Source organism: Engraulis encrasicolus, chromosome 4, assembly GCF_034702125.1.
Source record: "Engraulis encrasicolus isolate BLACKSEA-1 chromosome 4, IST_EnEncr_1.0, whole genome shotgun sequence".
NCBI lineage: Eukaryota > Metazoa > Chordata > Actinopteri > Clupeiformes > Engraulidae > Engraulis > Engraulis encrasicolus.
This window is the reverse complement of record NC_085860.1, coordinates 32,344,809-32,367,308: the sequence shown is the minus strand read 5'-3', so window position 1 is coordinate 32,367,308 and position 22,500 is coordinate 32,344,809. Positions and strand designations below refer to the sequence as shown.

At 47.4% G+C, this 22,500-nt stretch overlaps 1 protein-coding gene across 2 annotated transcripts in view; it reads left to right on the top strand.

The window, feature by feature from the left end:
- srgap1a (SLIT-ROBO Rho GTPase activating protein 1a) overlaps nt 1-22,500 on the top strand; it is a 149,046-nt gene that overhangs the window by 57,904 nt on the left and 68,642 nt on the right. For both annotated transcript variants that reach the window (XM_063197219.1, XM_063197218.1), the window contains exons 3-4: nt 9,497-9,659; nt 18,920-18,982. In XM_063197219.1, the coding sequence (XP_063053289.1) occupies nt 9,497-9,659; nt 18,920-18,982 (226 nt within the window). The remainder of the gene's footprint in view (nt 1-9,496; nt 9,660-18,919; nt 18,983-22,500) is intronic.

Here is a 22,500-nt window from a genome sequence, read left to right as displayed (position 1 = left end):
CGAAATTAAATGCTAATAAAAGGTCAAAATATACTGTGGGCTATTGACAATTGCAGTCAGTGTGTGTATGCTTGCATTCATATACTGTATGTTTGGATTTGTTGGTTGATTTGGTCATTCTTCCATCTCTATGGGTGTGTGTGCATGTGTGCACATACACATCTGAAGCATTCTTTTTTTGTCTTTTGTGAATGGAAACATGTTTGAGGGGAAGTGGTGTGTCCGTCTGTGGTCCACCTGTGGCAGGGTGAATCTAAACCTGTCCTGGCCTAGCCTGGGCACGCTCATCCTGGAAGTCGTGTAAACCTGCCTCCTCTGCCTTGTTTGCTGCCTTGGCATGAAGACCATTGCTGCTATGTCATTTCTTTTTCTTTTTTAAAATATTTTATTTTCTTAGATATATTTCTTCTGCTTTAAAGGGACACTGTGTGAGTTTATTAGTTGTTTATTTCCAGAATTCATGCTGGCCATTCACTAATGTTACCTTTTTCATGAATACTTACCACCAGCATCAAATTCTAATTATTCATTATGACTGGAAAAATTGCACTTTTCATACATGAAAAGGGGGATCTTCTCCATGGTCCGCCATTTTGAATTTCCAAAAATAGCCATTTTTAGCAGCAAAAATGACTGTACTTGGACCATACTAGAAAATATTTGTTTATTACTTAGTAAACTTTCCATTTTGGCAATAGGCAGCCCAGTTTCAATGAGCAGCATAGTTGCAGTACCTTTTTTTGACCATTTCCTGCACAGTGTCCCTTTAAAGCCTCCATTTTGCAGGACGGTACAAAACGGTGACAGGATATGAGGGGGAAGGGAGAAACAAGGAAGGACTGGGAAACAATCTTACTTGATGGCTGGAATTGAACCTGGATTCCCAGTGTAACAGTCAGTGCCCTAGCCATCCGAGTCACGTCCAAGGCCTTGGAGGACCTTATGAATTCCCTCCGCTGGTGTGGTGCTAGACCAACCCACCAGACAAAAATATTTTCTGCCGTTTAGCTAGGCCATTAGATGGGAGGACCCACCTTCCAACAGCACAACATGATCTCCAAAAATTCCGTGCTCCTGGACACGGATGTTAAGGACACAAAATCTGTGTCCAGGAGCACGGATTTTGCCAAAATTCCTGTGCTTTTGGACACAAAATTGTTTTCTGTGATGGACACACACAAGTGGTCTCTCTATGCTCCCACAGTTCTTTGTTTCCACAGTCTTCTGTTTTCTCAGGAATTTTCTAATTTCAAATATTTTTTCTCAAAAAAACATTTCTTACTGACAGGTTAGGGTTGGGGATTGTTTTGGTCTGGGCACAGCTAGTATTCTTTCATTCATTATATGAATTTGATAGCCTATCAACCAACTGGGAAAGGTATTTCTCAATATGTCTTTAATGACAGGTTAAGGTTAGGGAATGTTTTGGTCAGGGCACAACTTAAATTGCTATAGCATTATTTTGTTTAGGATTAGCATTTGGTATGTATTTTCTAATGATAGAGTTAACACAGTGCTGTGGGAATATAGAAAGCACTTCCGTGTGCCCCTCACAGAAAACAATTCCGTGTCCAGGAGCATGGAATTTTGGCAAAATCCGTGCTCCTGGACACGGATTTCGTGTCCTTAACATCCGTGTCCAGGAGCACGGAATTTTTGGAGATCAGGCTGAACAGCAGCAGGGCTCCAACCTTGGGAGTGGCAGAGTGGACGTGATCAGGGCTACTGACAGCAGTCATCTTAAAGCCCCACCACTCAATGCATACAATGTAAAGGGGCCCCAATTCTGCCCGCAAGCCCTCAGTGTCTTTTCGTTGTTCCCCTTTCAACTTCCTAAATTCTTGCTGTCCTTTATTTTTCATCCTAGCCAAAATGGCGATTTCCTTACACGATTTTCTTATGCGGCATCCATAGTTTTATGTCCGTTCTCTGCACAGTTTCATGAACAAAGCAGCAATGCTTCAGAGTTGGACGCGTTGAGTCAGACAGTTGAAGGAGCCTTACAATGAGAGATACATAGTGGCCTTGAACATCACGTCCTAGTTCCCAAACAACAACAGCAGAAAAACAGCACACTGAAAAGTGGTTCTATAGTCAGAAAAATAAGGACACTGTTGCTTTGCATCCCTCTAGAATCCCCTTGGTGACTGTGTGCGAGCGAGCACGCACACACACACACACACACACACACACACACACACACACACACACACACACACACACACACACACACACACACACACACACACACACACACACATTACACTACACTACACAACCCCCCTCTCTCCCTGACACTCACTCACTCACTCACTCACTCACTCACTCACTCACTCACTCACTCACTCCCCTTGGTGACTGTGTGCGAGCGAGCACGCACACACACACACACACACACACACACACACACACACACACACACACACACACACACACACACACACACACACACACACACACACCCATGTGTGCGTGCACCAGTTCCAGCCTCTGTGTTTTCTCGCCTCTCTGCTCCCATGGGAACAGAATGGACTCTTTTCTCAAATGTGTTTTCTCACTTGGACACATTGAGTTCCACCATGCATACTACAAGAAGTATGCAGACACAAACGCACACACGCACGCGCACGCACGCCCGCCCGCACGCACGCCCGCACGCCCGCACGCACGCACGCACGCACGCACGCACACACACACACACACACACACACACACACACACACACACACACACACACACACACACACACACACACACACACACACACACTTGGAAGGAGATATGCAAACACGCAGACTAAAAGTCCTGCACAAAGGAGTCTGAAGGACACTTTGAGGGAGAGGATATCTGCTAAGCCCACTGTGTGTGTGGAAGTGTGCGAGTGTGAGACTGTGCAAGAGAATTAATCGAATGTGTGTGCGTGTGCGTGTGCGTGTGCGTGTGCGTGTGTGTGTGTGTGTGTGCGCCTGTGCGCGTTTATGTGCATGTGCATATATCTATGTGTGTGTATGTGCGTGTGCATATATCTGTGTGTGTGCGTGTGCGTGTGCGTGTGCGTGTGCGTGTGCTTGTGTGTGTGTGTAATGACTGTGTTTGCATTTGAGTGTGTCTATTCATGCATGTGAATATGTTTGCGCAGTGTCTTTGATGGGCACTGACTGATTGCAGAGCTGTGGTACATTAGGTCATGTGTGCAGAGGGAGTGATGGTGGGGTTTGTCCATTCTTGTCCTTTTGGGTTTATATTACTGCCTCTCCTCTGAATTGTGCGCTGCGGTAGAGCTCTCCTTTTCTTGGACCTGCCGTGGCCAAACGGTAGGGCACTCGTTTACCATGCGGCTGACTCGGGTTCCATTGCCGGCCTTTCCCCCGTCTCTCTCTCCCCACTCGCTTCCTGTCGCCACCTTCACTGTCCTATCATAAATAAAGTAAAAAAGACCAACAAAAAAAACTCTTTTCGCAGGAATATTACAGCTGGACATTTAGCAGCAGTGTAGTCGGATTGTGATTGCCATTCTGTCGCTGAATAAAGTACAGTTAAATGTATCTCCATTATTATAATTAATTATTAGATGCGCATACCATGTCATGCTTGTGCAGTACAGTAGATCGTGGTGAACACTTCAATGGCTGTCTTTTTAGAGTATTTCAGAAGCCAAATATTTTCTCTTTTCTTCATTCTTGCGCAGTGGTGTTTATATAGCATGACGATTTGCTTTTGGAGGATGAGCAGCCTCTTATGATCTCAAGAATCTCTCTCTCTCTCTCTCTCTCTCTCTCTCTCTCTCTCTCTCACTCTCTCTCTCTGTCTCTCTCCCTTTCTTTCTTTCTCTCTCTCTCTCTCTCTCTCTCTCTCCCGCTGTGTTGTTGCATAACACTTTTGCAGTGAATTTCTCAACCACTTTGTTCAACAGTGCACCAGCCGCCAGCCAGCCATAATAGTTTGTTGTTTATTGTTGTTTTACCTATAAAACCCTCCTCATTATATTCAGTCTTGCCGCGTCGGCTGCTGGTAATTATTTACACAGCTGTATGTTTATGCCTTTCCCCCCTCGTTTACATCAGCTAGGTGCCTCCGAATAGGCAGCCGTCAGACCTGTCATTGGGCCACAATGAGCACCTTGCACAATGACTGCAGAACAATGGGGCTGTCCAACAGCGCAATCGCAGACGGACCAATGTCCTTCCATCAGCTTTTTCTTTGGTCCCTTTTATATTTTATATTGTGCAGCTCTGTGTGATGTCTGGTGGACGGACAGATGGAGTAGGCAGGGCGGTGAGAGGTTTGATGGTTGGTAGTCCATAGACAGTGGACGTTGGAAAGGTGTGAAGATTCAGGTGTGAAAACACATATTGCTTATGGATGGCACATACTGTACTGTAGGCCTAGGGATGCTCCTGTTATTAGGAACACTGTGTTCTGGCCCAAGGTCTTAAACGGCCAGAGTCGCCAGCTCTCAAGATATCAGAAACAGTATGAGTAAACTTGCCCATTCTGGTGCCCAATTAATTGAAACGCAGACAAAGGCAACATTCCATTCTAAATCTCCAACATTGTATGGTGAACCACTTGATTTGTAACCTACAAATTTAGTAGAAACACCACCGAGGTTTTACTATTCCGTAATAGAAAGGAAGAGTGCTCTTTGCAGATTTGTACCGTACATCTCAGAGATGGATTTCAGGGCACACTGTGGACACTGTGGACACAGGAATGAGGCTATCCTCTGACTATCTCCTAACTAGATACCAAGTTTGGGTGTTAGGGGGTGGGGGTGTCAATCAAAATAGTTGAATATCTGAGAGTGAACATGAGTGGAGTGAGGTAGGCATGAAAACGAGTTTCTTTCACAATGAGCCCAAATAAGTGGTATTGAATAAACTGAAAGTCATATCTGAGTCGTTACAGTGGCCATTTGAGTCCTTGGGCCCTTGTCCTGCTCTCTTTCCATCGCCCACTGACACACCCCTTCTGCTCATCCGTCTCTCCCCTGGTTTGTCCTTAAACTCCTTAGTTTATGGTTTTGTCTTATATTTTTGGCATGTTTATGGCTTTAATTGGATAGGACACTGGAACAGCGGAAGAGACAGGACGTAAGTGGGAAAGGAAGAGAGAAATGAAGACAAACAGGGAAAAATGGCCACATTCTGGAATTGAATCAAGGTCCCCATGGGCATATGACTGCAGATTCTCTGTAACTAAATACGCGAGTTATCTTCCTCTGTCTGCGTTTGATGGACTGGCAGTGCTTCAGAGAGGAAGAATCATACATGGCTTCAAGAAATAGCAATAGCCACTAGATCGCTCCATGGACCACAATTATTTTTGATAATCCAAATGAATACACACTTCAGGACAGTTGTACAGTATGAGATGAACAGACCTAACATGTCATTGTCAAGTTTTACTTTCTTAACCCATGGTGTCCTCTGGTTATTTTTGACTGGTGTCGTTCACCAGACACTGGTGATTGGGGTTGGGTCACGTCAGCAATCCGGTAAACTCTGTAACCAGCAGGCCTCAATTTCTGGTGGGCGGCAGGATGCGCATTGCGTATTTCCCACCATAATGCATCCTGGGAAGTGAGCCATCTCTTCAACACACACACACCAGTGTGTGTTTCTGTCCTTTCACTTTTATATTGTGAACCCAGGTTCGGCATATGGTCAGTCTTGACTGTTGTCTGTCACCACCACCACACATTGCTGTATGGGTGTACGATTGTGTCAGGAGATCACCAAGGTCTCTGTTTCTCTGGCAGGATGCACATCGCACATTTCCCGCTGCAGTGCACCCTGGGAACTGGGCCATCTCCTCCTCACGCACACCACCAGCGCTCCTGATCTGTGTTGGCGTGACTTCAGTTGGTCTTCATCTAACGCAGTGGTTCTCAACCTTTTTTGAACAAACGCCCCCTTGACCTCATCATAAGCCTGCCAACGCCCCCCTTAGTATTGAAAAATTAAATAGACTAATGCCCCCTTGCCGCCTCTCAGCTGTGTCCTTCTTAGCCCTAGCCCTAGTGCTCCCCAACGCCCCCTGGGGGGGCTGTACCGCCCCCGTTGAGAAACCCTAATCTAACGGGGGCGAACCCTCTGACCCCTGTGTCCTGATTTATGGGAGGCCGCACGGGCCCCGTAATGACCCACTTCACCTAATGAGCGGTAGGCCTGCTGGTTATGGACCACTTGCTCCATACACAGCACAGAGGGCATCAGAGAGAAGGCACAGAGTTCAGTTAGCAGCAGCTTGTGACTTGGACAGGACTGGACTGGACTGGACTGGACAGTCCTTTTATGCCTCCCGCAGGAAATCCTCTTCATTATATATTGCAGTTGAAAGCGCTCATCAGTGGTGAATTATCAGGTCAAGCCTTCTAGGACACATAGTAGGCCGATGTATGCACCCTATTAGAGCTTAGTTTGCTTAGTTGCCAATGAGGGGCATTGGTCCATATTTTTTATATACTAAGGGGCCGTTGTCAGGCTTATGAGGAGGTCAAGGGGCGTTTATTCAAAAAAGGTTGAGAACCACTGACATAGGGAAGGTGACATGGCAGGCTATTACAGTAACTGCATTGTGACTGTGCCCTACATTTTTTTATGTGATACAGGCACTGCCCCCTCTTTCTATGTTCCTCTCTTTCTATCTATCTATCTATCTATCTATCTATCTATCTATCTATCTATCTATCTATCTATCTATCTATCTATCTATCTATCTATCTATCTATCTATCTATCTATCTATCTATCTATCTATCTATCTATCTATCTATTTATCTCTCTCTCTCTCTCTCTCTCTCTCTCTCTCTCTCTCTCTCTCTCTCTCTCTCTCCCACTCCACTCTAATTCCCCCGGCCCCTGTTGCTCTCTCTTCCCTCCTTCTTTTGAAATGGGACCCTTGTGGCCTGGCAGCCTGTTGCAGTCATGTCGGTTAGCTTTTAGTTGAATTAGACCCTCCTGGTTTCATTTCATGTATCCTTCTTGTGTGTGCATATGGGTGTGTGAGTGTAAGTTATGTGTGAGCGTGTGCATGTATGCATTAGCCCCTAAGCAGTGGGCTGAAGAGTATGGTTGCTATGCACAGCGAGCTCAAGAACATGTTTAATATAAGGCTGTACATGTACAGTATGCTGGCGCAAATTTGACATTCTGTCGAATGCATCCTGTTTTTCAGGAGGGGGGAGGGGGTGGAATGCAGGAAAGAGCAGAAGGCTTAATATTTGTATTGGCTCACACATTTTCTTGCATTTCCTTTGGTTATGAGTTCAAGTCCATGTGGAGAGGGTGTTTGTGTGTGTGTGCACGGGTGTGTGCACGTGTGTGTGCCCATGTGCACACGTTTGGATGTGTGTGCTTGTGCATGCGTTTGTGTGTGTGTGTGTGTGTGTGTGTGATTGTGTGTGTGTGTGTGTGTGTGTGTGTGTGTGTGTGTGTGTGTGTGTGTGTGTGTGTGTGTGTGTGTGTGTGTGTGTGTGAGCTGGAGTTCAAGGTTTATGGGATGTAATGCCATCGCTCACCTGTCGTGTTGATAGGAGGTGTGTGTGTGTGTGTGTGTGTGTGTGTGTGTGTGTGTGTGTGTGTGTGTGTGTGTGTGTGTGTGTGTGTGTGTGTGTGTGTGTGTGTGTGTGTGTGTGTGTGTGTGTGTGTGTCTGTGTGTGTGTGTGTGTGTGTGTGTGTGTGTGTGTGTGTGTGTGTGTGTGTGTGTGTGTGTGTGTGTGTGCGCGCGCGCGCGTGTGCACGCCTGTGTGTGTGTGTGTGTGTGTGTGTGCACGCCTGCGTGTGTGTGTGTGTGTGCACGCCTGCGTGTGTGTGTGTGTGTGCACGCCTGTGTGTGTGTGTGTGTGTGTACGCCTGCGTGTGTGTGTGCACGCCTGCGTGCGTGTGTGTGTGTGCACATGTGTCTGTGGGAGAAGGAGAGGGAGAGGTAGTGGGTGGCTGGCTGGTTGGATGGGTGTACTGTACTGTAGAGCAGTGTTTCTCAACCAGGGGTACGTGTACCACTAGGGGTACGCGAGCACACTGCAGGGGGTACTTGGAAAAATGTAATTTTAACAAATGCATGGAGCATAGTCACACTGGAATAGAAAAGGTGATGTAAAACACGTTCGGGGGTACTCGTGGCACAATAAAAAGGCTTAGGGGTACACAAGACAAAAAAGGTTGGGAAACACTGATCTAGAGGAAGCTGGCTGCAGAGTGTGTGTCCATATGGATCCTGCCATTAGCACCTCCAGGGTTCCCTCTGCCCTGCCCTGCCCTGCCAACCCTGCTGGGGATAGGAGTGCTGACTGTCAGAAGTCCTTGAGGCTTTTTACAACTGTATACTTCTCTGTGTCTGACACTGTCTGTCACAAAACAACACCCCCACGAACACGAACACAGACACGAACACACTATTGTTTTGTTCTCCCTCACCCATGCAGATATGCATACATAAAAAGTCTCTCACACTCACACTCACACACACACACACACACACACACACACACACACACACACACACACACACACACACACTCACACTCTCACTCTCACTCTCACTCTCACTCTCACTCTCACTCTCACTCTCACTCTCACTCTCACTCTCACACATGCACACATGCACACACGCAGCACACACACTCATTTGCATCCAGTCCTTTCTTTCTGAGGTACATGTACAATTCTGTACCGAAAATGTGCTGCAGCAGCAAACTGTGGTTCACTAGTGTCCCTCAAAGCCCCCAGCTCTCCTGCCCTCCTGCACAGGTTTGCTGCTTAATGCGTTTGTGAGTCTTTACTTGAATATGTGGAAGAACATGTGTGTGTGTGTGTGTGTGTGTGCACTTGAGAGCGTGTGTGTGTGTGTGTGTGTGCTGTGTGTGTGCTGCCATGTGGCTATTCCCTTGCTAGCATGGCCTTGTTCTGGAGTCCCACCTCTGAACGGCATGCCCCAGAAATGTCACTGTCAACTGCAAAGAACACACACACACACATAGGAGAAAAGCTTTTTTTACCGTGCGATTTGAAATCATTCTGCATCTAGCCAGTCCTCTCTTCTTTACATCCCTCTCCTCTATTCCCTCTTCCCTCTATTCCCTCTTCCCTCTATTCCCTCTATCCCCTCTTCCTCCCATATGCACCACTCTAAAATGTACTTTTGCTATGGGAATTTTCTTTTTTTTTCCATCATTCCACCACTTCTATATCTAACCAACACACATACACACACACACACACACACACACACACACACACACACACACACACACACACACACACACACACACACACACACACACACACACACACACACACACACACACACACACACACACACACACGCCATCACTGTCCCTGCTCTACTCTGTCTACCCCAAGGGAAAGTTAACTGTGTGTGTGTGTGTGTATGTATTTTTTTTTTAATCCTTAGTATCAGTAAATCAGTAGGTACTGCTAGTTAATAGTAGTTAATTGAGTGTTTGAATATTTCTTTTCTTTTTTCCCCTGTAGGAAAGACCAGAACCTGCTGTCCCCTGTGAACTGCTGGTACCTGCTGCTGAACCAGGTGCGGCGGGAGAGCAAGGACCACGCCACGCTGAGCGACATCTACCTCAACAACGTCATCATGCGCTTCATGCAGATCAGCGAAGACAACACACGCCTGCTCAAGAAGGTATCTGTGTGTGTGCGTGTGCGTGTGCGTGTGTGTGTGTGTGTGTGTTTGCTTTTTGTTTGTTTGTGTGTGTTTGTCTTTTGTTTGTTTGTTTGTGTGTGTGTGTGTGTTTGCCTGTGTCTGTGTGTTTGCCTGTGTGTGTGTGCGAGCGTGTGTGTGTGTGTGCACGTGTCTATGTGTGAATGTCTGTGTGTGTGTATGATGCGTGTGTGTGGGTGCGAGCGTGCGTGTGTGTGTGTACGTGTCTGTGTGTGAATGCCTGTGTGTGTGTGTATGATGCGTGTGTGTGTCTGTGTTTTCTAGAGCTGATGTAATAAGGGTCGTGCGAGGATGAAGAGCTCACACATTCTGCAAACCAGTTAAACATGTTTGCGATTTCCCTCTTATTTCCATTTTTCATGCATGTGTTTTGTTTGTTTGAGTGACAGCTATTTGAATTTGCCTGCTGTGCACATTTCAAGGAGTTACGCAAGAACATTTATTCCGAGACAGAGGCAGTCACATTTAGCAAAATAAAGCTAAAACACTAGAGAGAAAACAAAAAAATGTGTGTGTCTCTCTCTCTCTCTCCCTGGCTGTCTCTCTGCCTCAGTCTCTGACTCTGCCTCTGTCTCTCTCTTCGTCTCTCTCTTTGTCTCTCTCTCTGTCTCTCTCTCTCTCTCTCTCTCTCTCTCTCTCTCTCTCTCTCTCTCTCTATGAGAACTTAAAAAAGAAATGCCATCGGGTTCACAGCACATAGCACTCCACACAGGACGTAGGTGCCTTGCTGGTCACCAGAGGCAGAGGAAGAAGAGCGAAAATGACAGAAAAGAGAGAGAGAGGGAACAAGAAAGAAAGAGGGGAGGATATAAAAGAGAGAGGGATGTCGTAGGGAGAGAAGAATATTGTTTGCGGTCCAGCTGAGTGGCTCATCCGCTGTGAAGAGAGTGGAGGGATGGGGAAGGAAAAAAGACAGAATGAGAGACAGAGGGATGTAAAAGAAAGAGGGACGTTGTGGAAAGAGAAGGATGTTGTGGAAAGAGAAGGATGTTCGTGGTCCAGCTGACTGGCTCATCCGCTGTAGAGGGATGTGGCTGTGGAGGCCAGGGTGGGGGTGGAGGTGGAGGCTAGAGTGGATGTGGTGGTGGAGGACAGGGTCGGGGTGGGGGAGGGTGTGGGGGTGGGGGTGGAGGTGGGTTTGGGTCTCCTCCTGTGTCTGCTGCTGGGGGGTTGAGATGAGATGAGATGACAGGTTGGTGGACTCTCCCACTATTCGCTTGCTCCCCTGCCCCCCCCTTTTCCCTCTCCTTTCCACAGGGCCCACAAGCAGGAAATGGGTGGGAACTCTTCCTGTTATTTGAGCATGGTGGAGAGGTTAAAGGGCAGAGGTTAGCCTATGCCATGCACATGTGTGTTTTTGTCAATCTGGAGTCAAGATGTGCTGAGTGTGCTCTTTTCTCTTCTGCTGCAGCTGGGAAACATGTGCTTCAAAACGCACACCTGTCCAGCTGCGGCGCACGTGCATTGCATATAAGGACGGACACACACACACACACACACATAACTACACACACACACACACAACTACACACACGCACACACGCACACGCACACACACACACACACACACACACACACACACACGTGCAGCAGCACAGCAACACACCTGCGAATTTTCACAGACTTCATTCCTCTCTGATATACCCTGGCCCTGACCAAGCACAGCACCTTGCTAAAGCCAGGCTCAAACCAGCCAGCCGAGTATCGGGCCGATAGTCGCGTAGTTTGAGCCAGGCTTAAGCTTCCTTACATCTATGCAGGGCTCTGAATTAACACCTGCCAACCGGCCAAATGCTGGTGAAAATACTGGTAGAAAATAAGACTTACTAGCCACTTTGACCCATTAGTTAGTGTGTGTTTGGCCAGTAACATTAACGTCTACTAGGCATTTTGGTTAGTGATGAAAAAAGTGAATTCAGAGCCCTGCATGTGTGTTATGACGTGTGCGTGTGTGCTGGCAGGTTGGTGGGCAGAATAGGTGTGCGTGTGCGTGTGCGTGTGCGTGCGTGTGCGTGTGCGTGTGCGTGTGCGTGTGCGTGTGCGTGTGCGTGTGCGTGCGCGCGTGTAGTTGCAGGCAGTTTTGTTGCGTACTATAGGGTGTGAGAGCAGCAGACGTGTCTCCTAATTGCTGCAGAGCTACCGTAATAAGACACAGCAGGGAGAGGACTCTACTCTACTCTGCTCTGCTCTGCTTCTCTCAAGCCCTCCCTTCTTGCTCTCTTCAACTTGTGTGTGTGTCTGTGTGAGCGAGCCTGTCTGTGTGTGCCCGTGTCTGTGTGTGCCCGTGTCTGTGACCCTGACTGTATCTGTGTGTGTGTGTGTGTGTGTGTCTGTGTGTGCCAGTGTGTGTGTGTGCCCGTGTCTGTGACCCTGACTGTATCTGTGTGTGTGTGTGTGTGTGCGTGTGCGTGTTCCGTTTGTGATTGTGTGTGTCCATATTTAAGTATATTTGAGTGTGTGCGTGCGTGTGCACGTTTGCGTGCGTGCGTGTGCACGTGTGTGTGCTTGTTGTCTGTGCATTTCCCCTTTGTCAGATTTACGACCTTGAGAACATATTAGGGAAACGGAGAGAGAGGCAGACAGGGAGGGGGGGGGGGGGGGGTGCTCACCTGGCACAGATGGTCTTGAGTCTCCTGCTGTTGTTGTCATGGCAATGGCGTGCTGCTTTTGCAGTGTCATCCCACTCAAGTATGTGAGTATACTATGAAGGTTACAACACACACTCCCGTTGTGTCAGGTTGTGATATACTGTATGGTGCATGATTAACCATTTCTCCCCTGTGCTGAGTAGTGTGTTACATGCTTTGCGTTGTGAGCACTGTGTAGTGCAGACAAAAATCACATCAACTTCAAGTTGTGCTGTGTGACCCAGGCTTAAACTCAAATAAAGAAGATGTGTGTGTGTGTTTTGTGTGTGTGTTTATAAAGAAGATTTAGCTAATAGTTAATAATAACAATAACTTGTTTTGAAGGGCTGGAATAGTGGGCATGGACCAAAGTATAGGTTTAGACAGAAACAGAATACAACGATTTTTCAGATTCATGTCTTTTGTGACACAGATTTAGATTTTTTAATTCTTTTTGCAAATGCAAAAATAAAATACAGTTTGACCCTTTTTCTTTCCACCTCTGCATTCATGAATTTAGTAAAGGACTGACTTGCAGTGCTGTGTATGTGCTATGGTTCCCTGTCTGCTTACCCCAGCACAGGCCAGGTATATCAGCAGACATGACGAGTAAATTGGCCCTAATGCATTGCCACTTATTGCATTACAACCCAGGATCTGCTGGTGGCGCCCACTTATTTGAACCCTCTGACCCATACACATGCCGCATCAGCTGTTGCTGTGCTGTAGTTGCACTGTATCAACGTCAGAGATGTTTACCCTGCGTCTCCATCTCTCTCTCCTTTCGAGAAAGCCAATTGTACCCTGATCTACTTGTCGTGGTCTCGTTGTATACTGTCTAATGAATTCAGTTTTCTTAACACCATTACAGTACCTTATAACACACAAGGTTAGTTCGAAAAGTCAGGGTTATACAGTAGCAAGTCAAGTCAAGGTTAGTGAAGGTTTTACTTGTAGCGTTCACAATAGTGTTTTAGTTTATCGTGATGAACAAGATGCTAGGACAATGCTGCACAATTAATCAAAATGAATTAATTTTGGCTACGACAATTAAAAATCGTGGTCAATATAGGGAGCAATATAGTGCCCAGCCTTTGGGTGACTTTAAAGCCAGAACATGTTGGCAGGCTGGTATTTCTGGCCAAAAATCAGCTAAGCTTCATGCTATTGCCTTTTACATTATCCTTTAAATTAATTTTATACATTCTTGTTCACATTTTATTTTGGGATTTTAAATAACATTCTGTACAAAATTCAGTTGCCAATTGCTGTTAATAATCGACACCAATAATCGTGATGATCATTTTTCCATAATTGTGCAGCCTGAGAAAATGCTACCCTTGAATTAGTAAACCACACGATAGTTGTTTATGATGTATGTCCATTGTTGTTGCACATTTCATAGCATGACAAAACATTTTAATTAACATTACTGGTGAAACTTTTCCTCCCTAAAAGTTGGAAAAGATCCGTAAAAACAGCCAACCCACACAACCCAACAAAATGATATGAAAATAAAAAGCTCTATGTCAAGGGACAGGATGTAACAGCCACGAAGCAGGAATGTTGTCACATCTCTTCTGTGACAACAACATAACATTGAGAGGATATTATTGCGATTAAAAAAAGGATGTACTCTGTCAGTGCGCCTGGAGGTCTCCTGTGGAGCTCAGGGGAGAGCTGAGCAGAGCTGTGCCTCCCACATCTACTTCCTGGTTTTATTAGCTGTATAAACAAGCCCACGCACCGCCATAGCAGGGGGGGCTATTACTGGTCTCCCAGTGGGGCCCTCTGGGGGTGGGAGTGGGGGTGCGGGATATTACATATTCGCGGACATTAATCAGCCAGGCGTGCGTACCTCCATAATCCTGCTTAATTGAAGTCTGGGGTGCAGCTCAGCTTGTAAGCAGCAGTGTTATGGCTTCTGGTTGGTGTTGTGCTGTGCTGGGGAGCGCCGCACTCCCTGATCTCGTCTCATCACAGCTGGGCTATTTACAGCCCGTCTCACTGGAGAACTTCATCGCATACGCATTACACACGCGCTCAGACACACACACGCGCAGACACACACACGCACAGACACACACACGCTCAGACACACACACGGGCAGACACACACGCGCACACACATGCGCACAGACGCGCGCGCGCGCACACACACACGCACACATGCACACACATGCGCGTGGGCACAGACACCTCTGGCACGCTGCACTGTCTGCAGGCTATTGCCTCGTATGTCAATAATTTTATGCCCGCACCACACCCGTACACACACACCCATACGTACATACACACACACACATGGGCGTGCACACACATACACACCGAGGCACAGCAGCAGTGTGACAGGTCTACTCTATCACAGTGGCCTTGAATGGGCGGCCCATATGGATTTGTCCCCGAATTGCTGCTCAAACCGAGCCTCTTTGAGACCACCCCACCCCAATTACATACACAGGCACACACACACACACACACACACACACACACACACACACACACACACACACACACACACACACACACACACACACACACACACACACACACACACACACACACACACACATATGAACACCACCCCAATCGTCCCCCAGGGCAGGGTGGCCTCGTCCAGGGCCCGGCTGTGTGGACCGGGGGGATTGATTTTTGGCCGTGTTGTGAAACGTGACCCAGCAATAATGTGTGACTGGGCAGCAGTGTGGGTTGGTGGGGAGGGGGGCGATTGGTGTGGACAGGCCAGGGTACTGCAGTAATGTGAGGCCAGGGCAGCACTGTGGGGGTGGAGGTGGGGGTGGACGGGGGAGTGGACAGGCCAGGGCCGTGCAGTAATGTGCTCCGCTCTCACTTTACTGGAAACCACAGGGGCTCACTTGTACGGTATGAGAGGAAATATGCAAGTATACGCACACACACTTGCACGCATACAGAAACATGGACACACACAGGCACACACACACACGCGCGCGCGCGCACACACACACAGACAGACGGTCAAACACACTGCTCACTCACTTCTACAGTCTTCTCCCTTACTTACTGGAACTATGCGCTTTTCAAATCCCAATGTCTGAAGTGATTCCGTATGTTGTCACTGTACATCAATGACCATTGCAGTAGTTCTATAGAGCATCATTCGTATCTCTTATTTTAACCCATTGATGCCTAAAGCACCTGCAAAAAATGGCGGGCTGAGTGCCTATAGCGTGGTCCTGACCATCCCATAATACTACCATTTAATTTCGTATTTATGGTCTGGCATTTGTTTGCTCTGACGCGATTGCAGGAAGCAGGAAGTTTGCACTCCGTTATGGTTTGAAATTACTACTAGGACACTAGGTCTGTAACGATACACTCAACTCACGGTTCGGTTCGTATCACAATTTTTGACCTACAGTTCGATACATCCACGATTTTTCAAATGTATCTCCGTAAATTAATTCACTTGCTTTCTTCATATTTTCCAACATTGTTGTCTGGACTGGAGGCTAAAAGAACTTTGAAAGAGCGTATCTTGATACTGCCTTCTTGTACCCCGATACAGTATTGTGACTCTGTGTATCGCGATTTCTCGATCCGATACCTTATCGTTACAGCCCTATTGGACAACTCTCACCCAATCGCCGGCAGTTACTCAACAACAACATAGCGCAGACCAATGGCTCTGGCGCAGATGTGTACGTCATTGTCACGAGTGTCCTCCCCCCTTTCGCCTCCACGTGGGGCGCTTATTCGCTTATTGGCTGTTTTCTGGGAAGGGCGTTGCGATCAAAATCCTACTGCTCCAGGCACTCCACAGAGAAGCACGGCCAGACTACCGTAGTGGAGCCAATCCTTTGGCGGAAGTACGTAGGATGGCTCGCGAGGCTAGAGTGCCTAAGCGAAACGCGTTGTTCACCAAATAAACTACCAGCAAAGATACCAGTGTGCGGTGATTCATCCTTCATTTACTTGGATTACTCTTACTGCACATCACCAGCACCTGGACAGTGGTTGTGCACAGGGACGCTACTTTGAGTACTACGTATATATCTCAGCCTCTGATTTTGAATTAGTGTCCAATATTACAGCAGCAAGGTGAGGAAAGGTTTGTTTCATTGATATCATTTGTTTCATTGATATTGATGCCATACACTACAGCAAGGCAGATCAATGTCCTTCACATAAATGGCACACAACATGCTGTAAAAATCAACAGGCATTTGGCCCTACTGTGGCGCTAACGACAGGGCACTTGTCTACTACGCCACTGACCCGGATTCGATTCCGGCCCGGGTCCTTTACTGGCCCTTCCCCCGTCTCTCTCTCTCTCCCCACTCACTTCCTGTTCAACTCTTCACTGCACTATCGTAAAAAAAAATCAGTGGGTCCTGTTTGCGCCGCAACTCGGCTCCTGCTGCCGTGTGTCAGTGGCAAGGCACACTAAGCAGGCAGCCAGGCAGGCCCTAGAATATGGGCTGAGTCAGGGCCTTGGTTTCTGGGGCAGAGTGTCTGGCTTCGGATGGAACAGCATGGATGGTGGAGGTGGTGATGGTGGATGTCTTCATCCCGCTTGTGTGTGTGTGTGTGTGTATGAGGAGCCTGAGGAGGGATAATGATGAAGTGAGTGTGTGTGTGTGTGTGAGTGTGGTGTGTTAAATCCATTGGCTTAAGACTTGACAGAGGAACCTTACTCCCACTAAGCATCTGCTAAAGCCATCCATTAGACTGTGTGTGCGTGCATGCGTGTGTGCATTCGTGCCTGCGCAGCACGCGTGTGTAAGAGGGCAAACGAGATTGTGTGTGTGAGAGAGAGAAATTTCAGTGTATTCAGCCTTTTCAGTCTGTGAAGTATTAGTGTAGTGTGGTGTTTTGGATGAAGACATTCAAGGTCATTTCACGTGTTTATTTTGCGGTTAAGTGTGTGTTTGATAATGTGCAGACCTTACAATATGTTAATAGGCATAGGTGTCTGTGTGTGTGTGCGTGTACGTGTGCATGTGCATGCGTGTGTGTGTGTGTGTGTGTGGGGGGGGGGGGGGGTATTGAGGTATATGACTACTACTATCATTATTTTGGAGTGGATGCTGTAGACTCAGAGATCATAGAATATTAATATAATTATTATGTACTCTCAAAGTGTGATGGTCCACCTAGGAACTGTGTGCTTGTGGTTTAGTCTCGCTTGTTGTATGTTTATATTTGTGTATCTATATTTGTGCATGTGCGTGGATGAGGCACATGTTGCGAGTGACTGGGCCTACTTAAGGTTGTGAGTAATAGTGTACTCAGCAAGGTGACTTTGCTCTATTTAGATGAACTAATGTTGTTTGTGTGTGTGTGTGTGTGTGTGTGTTCCACTTTTACTCCGTGTTCATGTGGTAGAACACACACACACACACACACACACACACACACACACACACACACACACACACACACACACACACACACACACACACACACACACACACACACACACACACACACACACACACACCACACACACACGACACACACACACACACACACACACACACACACGACACACACACACCTCAGTAAGAATGAGTTTCTTTAAGTACACAGAGAAGAGGAAAGAAGTGGATGCAAATGAGTGTCTGTGGCAAATTTACACATGGACCCACATCGCAGTTAGACCCACACATGTACCCACCTTGTGTGTGTGTACGTGTGCGTGTGCGTACATGTGTGAGTTTGTGCGTGTATTTGTCTGTCTGCGTCTTTGTCTGTCTGTGTGTTCATCTGTCTCCGTCTCCATCCATCTATACATACGTATGTCTGTCTGTCTGTCACATTTTTTACATATTCTTTTGTAGCCTGTGAGATCTTTTTACTGCTTCCGTGCCGTTTCCACTACGTTCTAAAAGCCCATTTCAAAGCCCATTTCGGGCCCAGATGAGTCCTCAGGGAGCTGCATGTTACTTCAGATGTAGGAGACGTTCACTTGGACAGACAGATTCAAGGCTGCCGACTGAAGACTAAAAATAAATAGGACAGACTTCATATCCCTCCCCCTCTCTGCTCAGATATTAAACTCTCTCTTTTTCTCTCTCTGTCTCTCTCTCTCTCTCTGTCTCTCTCTCTCTCTCTCTCTCTCTCTCTCTCTCTATCTCTATCTCTATCTCTATCTCTCTGCATGTGTCTCTGCAAGTCTTCCTCCCAAGTCTTAATTCATGTCTTTCTGCCTTTCTTCTCTTTCATATCTTTATTTCATTTCACATCTTTCTGCTTCCTCTCTCTATCCTGTCTGTTCATCTCTCCTCCGTAAACAGATATCCTCTGCCATGTCTAGTCCCATTATCCTGATGCTCCTCAAGTCTAGACAGCTGGAGCTGGAGAGAGAAAATTGGGTCTCAGAAAGTGATGTGATAATATGTACTGATGGCTAATAATGTATTTATTTTTCTCGTTCCCTCCCTCCCATCTCTCTCTCTCTCTCTCTCTCTCTCTCTCTCTCTCTCTCTCTCTCTCTCTCTCTCTCTCTCTCTCTCTCTCTCTCTCTCTCTCTCTCTCTCTCTCTCTCTCTCTCTCTCTCTCTCTCCCTCTCTCTCTCTCTCTCTCTCTCTCTCTCTCTCTCTCTCTCTGCAGAGTAAAGAGATTGCCTTTCAGCTGCAGGAGGACTTGATGAAGGTGCTGAACGAGCTCTATACGGTGAGTGATGTGTACTGTTGTCTGATACCCTCCTAGCACACACACACATGCGCACGCACACACGCACACACACACACACACACACACCCACGCACACACACACACACACACACACACACACACACACACACACACACACACACACACACACACACACACACACACACACACACACACACACACACGGAGAGCACACAGTGCATATATCCCCCATGAACAACTGGGTCCTGTCAGCCCCATTAAAAGAAAAGAAAAATGAGGCCTTTGGTCCAGGCATTGATTGAATGAACAATATAGGTTTGGCCAACGTGGAAATAGACACTTCTTTGTGCGTCTTTTCAAATAGACTTATTGTATATGGAAGGCTGGGAGGCTTATAGAACACTATTGTGTGTTGGGGAGTTAAATGGCCGCAAACTGTAGTATCGTCTGTTCATGCCAGGCAGACAGGAAGGCAGCCAGGGATGGAGCTCTGGCTTTTACTAGCCATGGATCGATCACGCTCCTCTAGCTTTTCCTGCGACCTTCACACCCACTCACACACACACACACAGGAAACACAATGAACACCAGTGCCACTGGTGTCGTAATTCCTAACAGTCATTGCCATTGCACAGTGGCCCGTGACCCCTGGATGCTGTCACAGCGTTGGACTTAGTCAGCTGTGCTTGAGTGGGACCTAATTGGGTGAACCTGACCTCATATTTGGGAAGTGTTTTTACACTGTTTCCTCATCATCACTGTGCGCTACCTGGAATCTGTGTATTACTGGATCTTGTTTGATTTCTTTGTCAGACTTCTGGCTTTTTGCGTCATTGTCTTTTTGTTGGGTTTCTCCGCTGTCAAGCAGCTCAGAGCGGCTCATTTTGGGCTTTTGCCTTTCAGTATACTGATGTGATCGCAACTTGTGATTTCTGTTGTCAGATAGTGAATAAAAAGTCATTGGATCATGTTGTGGTTATGGGGAAATGTGCAGTAGAGTTGTGGACTGTTAGTGATGTGCCTTTCTGACATACTATCAGATATCAGGTGTTGTAGCAGTATTGTAGCCGGCTGTGTCGGTCTCCCTTACATGTAGGTGAATTGAAAGGTTTGTTTATGTGCTTAGCAAACCGTTTAAAGTGTTTTTTGGTTGAGTCAGATAGCGGTCACTGTGATGAATACTGAGTAACATCTACGCAAGTGGTACAAGCTCTGATAACGAGAGCTTCTGACTCACACACGGACCCACACACACACACACACACACACACACACACACACACACACACACACACACACACACACACACACACACACACACACACACACACACACACACACACACTGTCTCTCACATATCAGGTGAAGCCCCCCCCTACGCATACAGGAAATGATACTACTTCTAGTGACCTTGGTGGACGACCACTCGTGTAACCGGCATCTTGTTTTACGAGGTACCCCTTGTTCTCTGCCTCTTATCAGCCCTGACACCAAACAACCCACACACTCCACTTCCTGCTCTTTCATCGCCTCAAGGAGTTAGTCTACGTACCACCGTTCATGGTCAACCTTCAACAAATGTAGTGATATAATATTTCCTGTGGTCTTGTCCCGTTAGACATGATATGATTCACTCCCTCTTGTCTTCGTTTAAAAAGCGACAGGAGCAGCGGCTGAGGGCATTGCTAGAGTCGTTTTTACCAGGGCTTTAGTCAAGGGTGAAGTCAGCTTGGCTGCGGATAGTTAAAAGCTCAAGTCAAGTCAAGTTTTATTTGCCCATTCTTCACATACACTGGACATACAAAGAATTAAAATTAAGTTTCATACTCTTCCGAGCACTGACTGAAGCAGGCCAGACGCTTAAGTGCAAGACAGGATGCGTTTAGTATACAGGATATGGACAGTAGTAACAAGTTACGGTAACAAACACATCTTATGTACAACCAAACCAGCCCGGGCTATACTAAACTCAGGTAGTTCTTAAAGTCTGATTAAATGCCCCTGGCAGTAGCCACTCCGTGTGAGTGAGAGTGTTTCCTGGTGTCAGCTGAGGCTATCTCTGTCCTCATCTCAACGTACATTTCCATTTTAATTGCTGCATTGAGATCTCAGGTTTCTTTCCAGCCAATAGCGTTGCCCTCACACAAGTCACAGAGGCAATATGTTGTTGCACTGGAGCATATGGGCTGTTGTTGTAGGAAAAGGTAGTCTCAGTTTGGCCCAGAGAGGAGATCAGTGGCCCTGCACTCTTGTATGTACATTGTCCTGCATGCATGCCTGTCTGCCTCTACTTCTGTCTGTCTGTCTGTCTGTCTGTCTGTCTGTCTGTCTGTCTGTCTGTCTGTCTGTCTGTCTGTCTGTCTGTGTCTGCGTGTGTCTTTCTGTCTGTGTCTCTGTCTGTCTGTCTGTCTGTCTGTCTGTCTCTCAATCAGTTTGTCTGTTTGCTTGTCTATCTACTTGTCTTTCTGTCTGTCTGTCTGCTTGGCGGTCTGTCAGTTTATCTGTCTGTCTGCTTGGCTGTCTGTCTGTCTGTCTGCTTGGCTGTCGGTCTGTCTGTCTGTGTCTCTGTCTGTCTGTCTGTCTGCCTGCCTGCCTGTCGGTCTGTCTGTCTGTCTGCTTGTCTGTCTGTGCCTGCCTGCCTGCTGCCTGCCTGGCTGTCTGTCTGTCTGTCTGTCTGACCTGGTGTGGCCTGTGCAGGAGGAGTTTTCCTGCAGTACAGTAGTGTGGGGATCGTGTTGCATCAGTGCCACGCACGCAGAGGCTCTGTGGCCGGCCGGCCAGCCCTAAATAACAGGCCCACTGCGACGCGAAAATCTGTCCCTTTCTAAAACGAGCAGAAACACAAACAAGTGCCACGCCAGCCAGCTCCCCAGACCGGTTACTGGGATGGAAAGGCAAGCCGTGCATGCTTACACACACACACACACACACACACACACACACACACACACACACACACACACACACACACACACACACACACACACACACACACACACACACACACACACACACACACACACACACACACACACACACACACACACACCAGTGGCGGTTTTAGGAAATCTGAGGCCCTGGGCTAAGAACAATTTTGCGGCCCCCCATAATAATGGATGGAGTATAAATGCAGAAAAATGAATACCGTAATGCAGCGACGAGGCCCCTGAATGGCCGAGGCCCTGGGCACTTGCCCAACCTGGCTCAATGCAAAAACCACCTATGACACACACACACACACACACACACACACACACACACACACACACACACACACACACACACACACACACACACACAGCAAGTGGTATGGCGAGGCCTAAGGCAAGGCGCAGCCAAAAGTCCTGTTCCAGTTCCTGAGTCCTGCTCCAGCCTCCAGTGGCTTCAGTGGTTTCCCCAATTACCCGTCCTGCCTCCAGAGCCTGGCCAAGGCACGAGCACTACGCCACGCCACGCCACGCCACGCCAGCCAGGACACCAGGCCAGGGCAGGGCAGGGCAGGGGCCGCGCCACTCCCTCCTCTCCAGTCCCTCCTG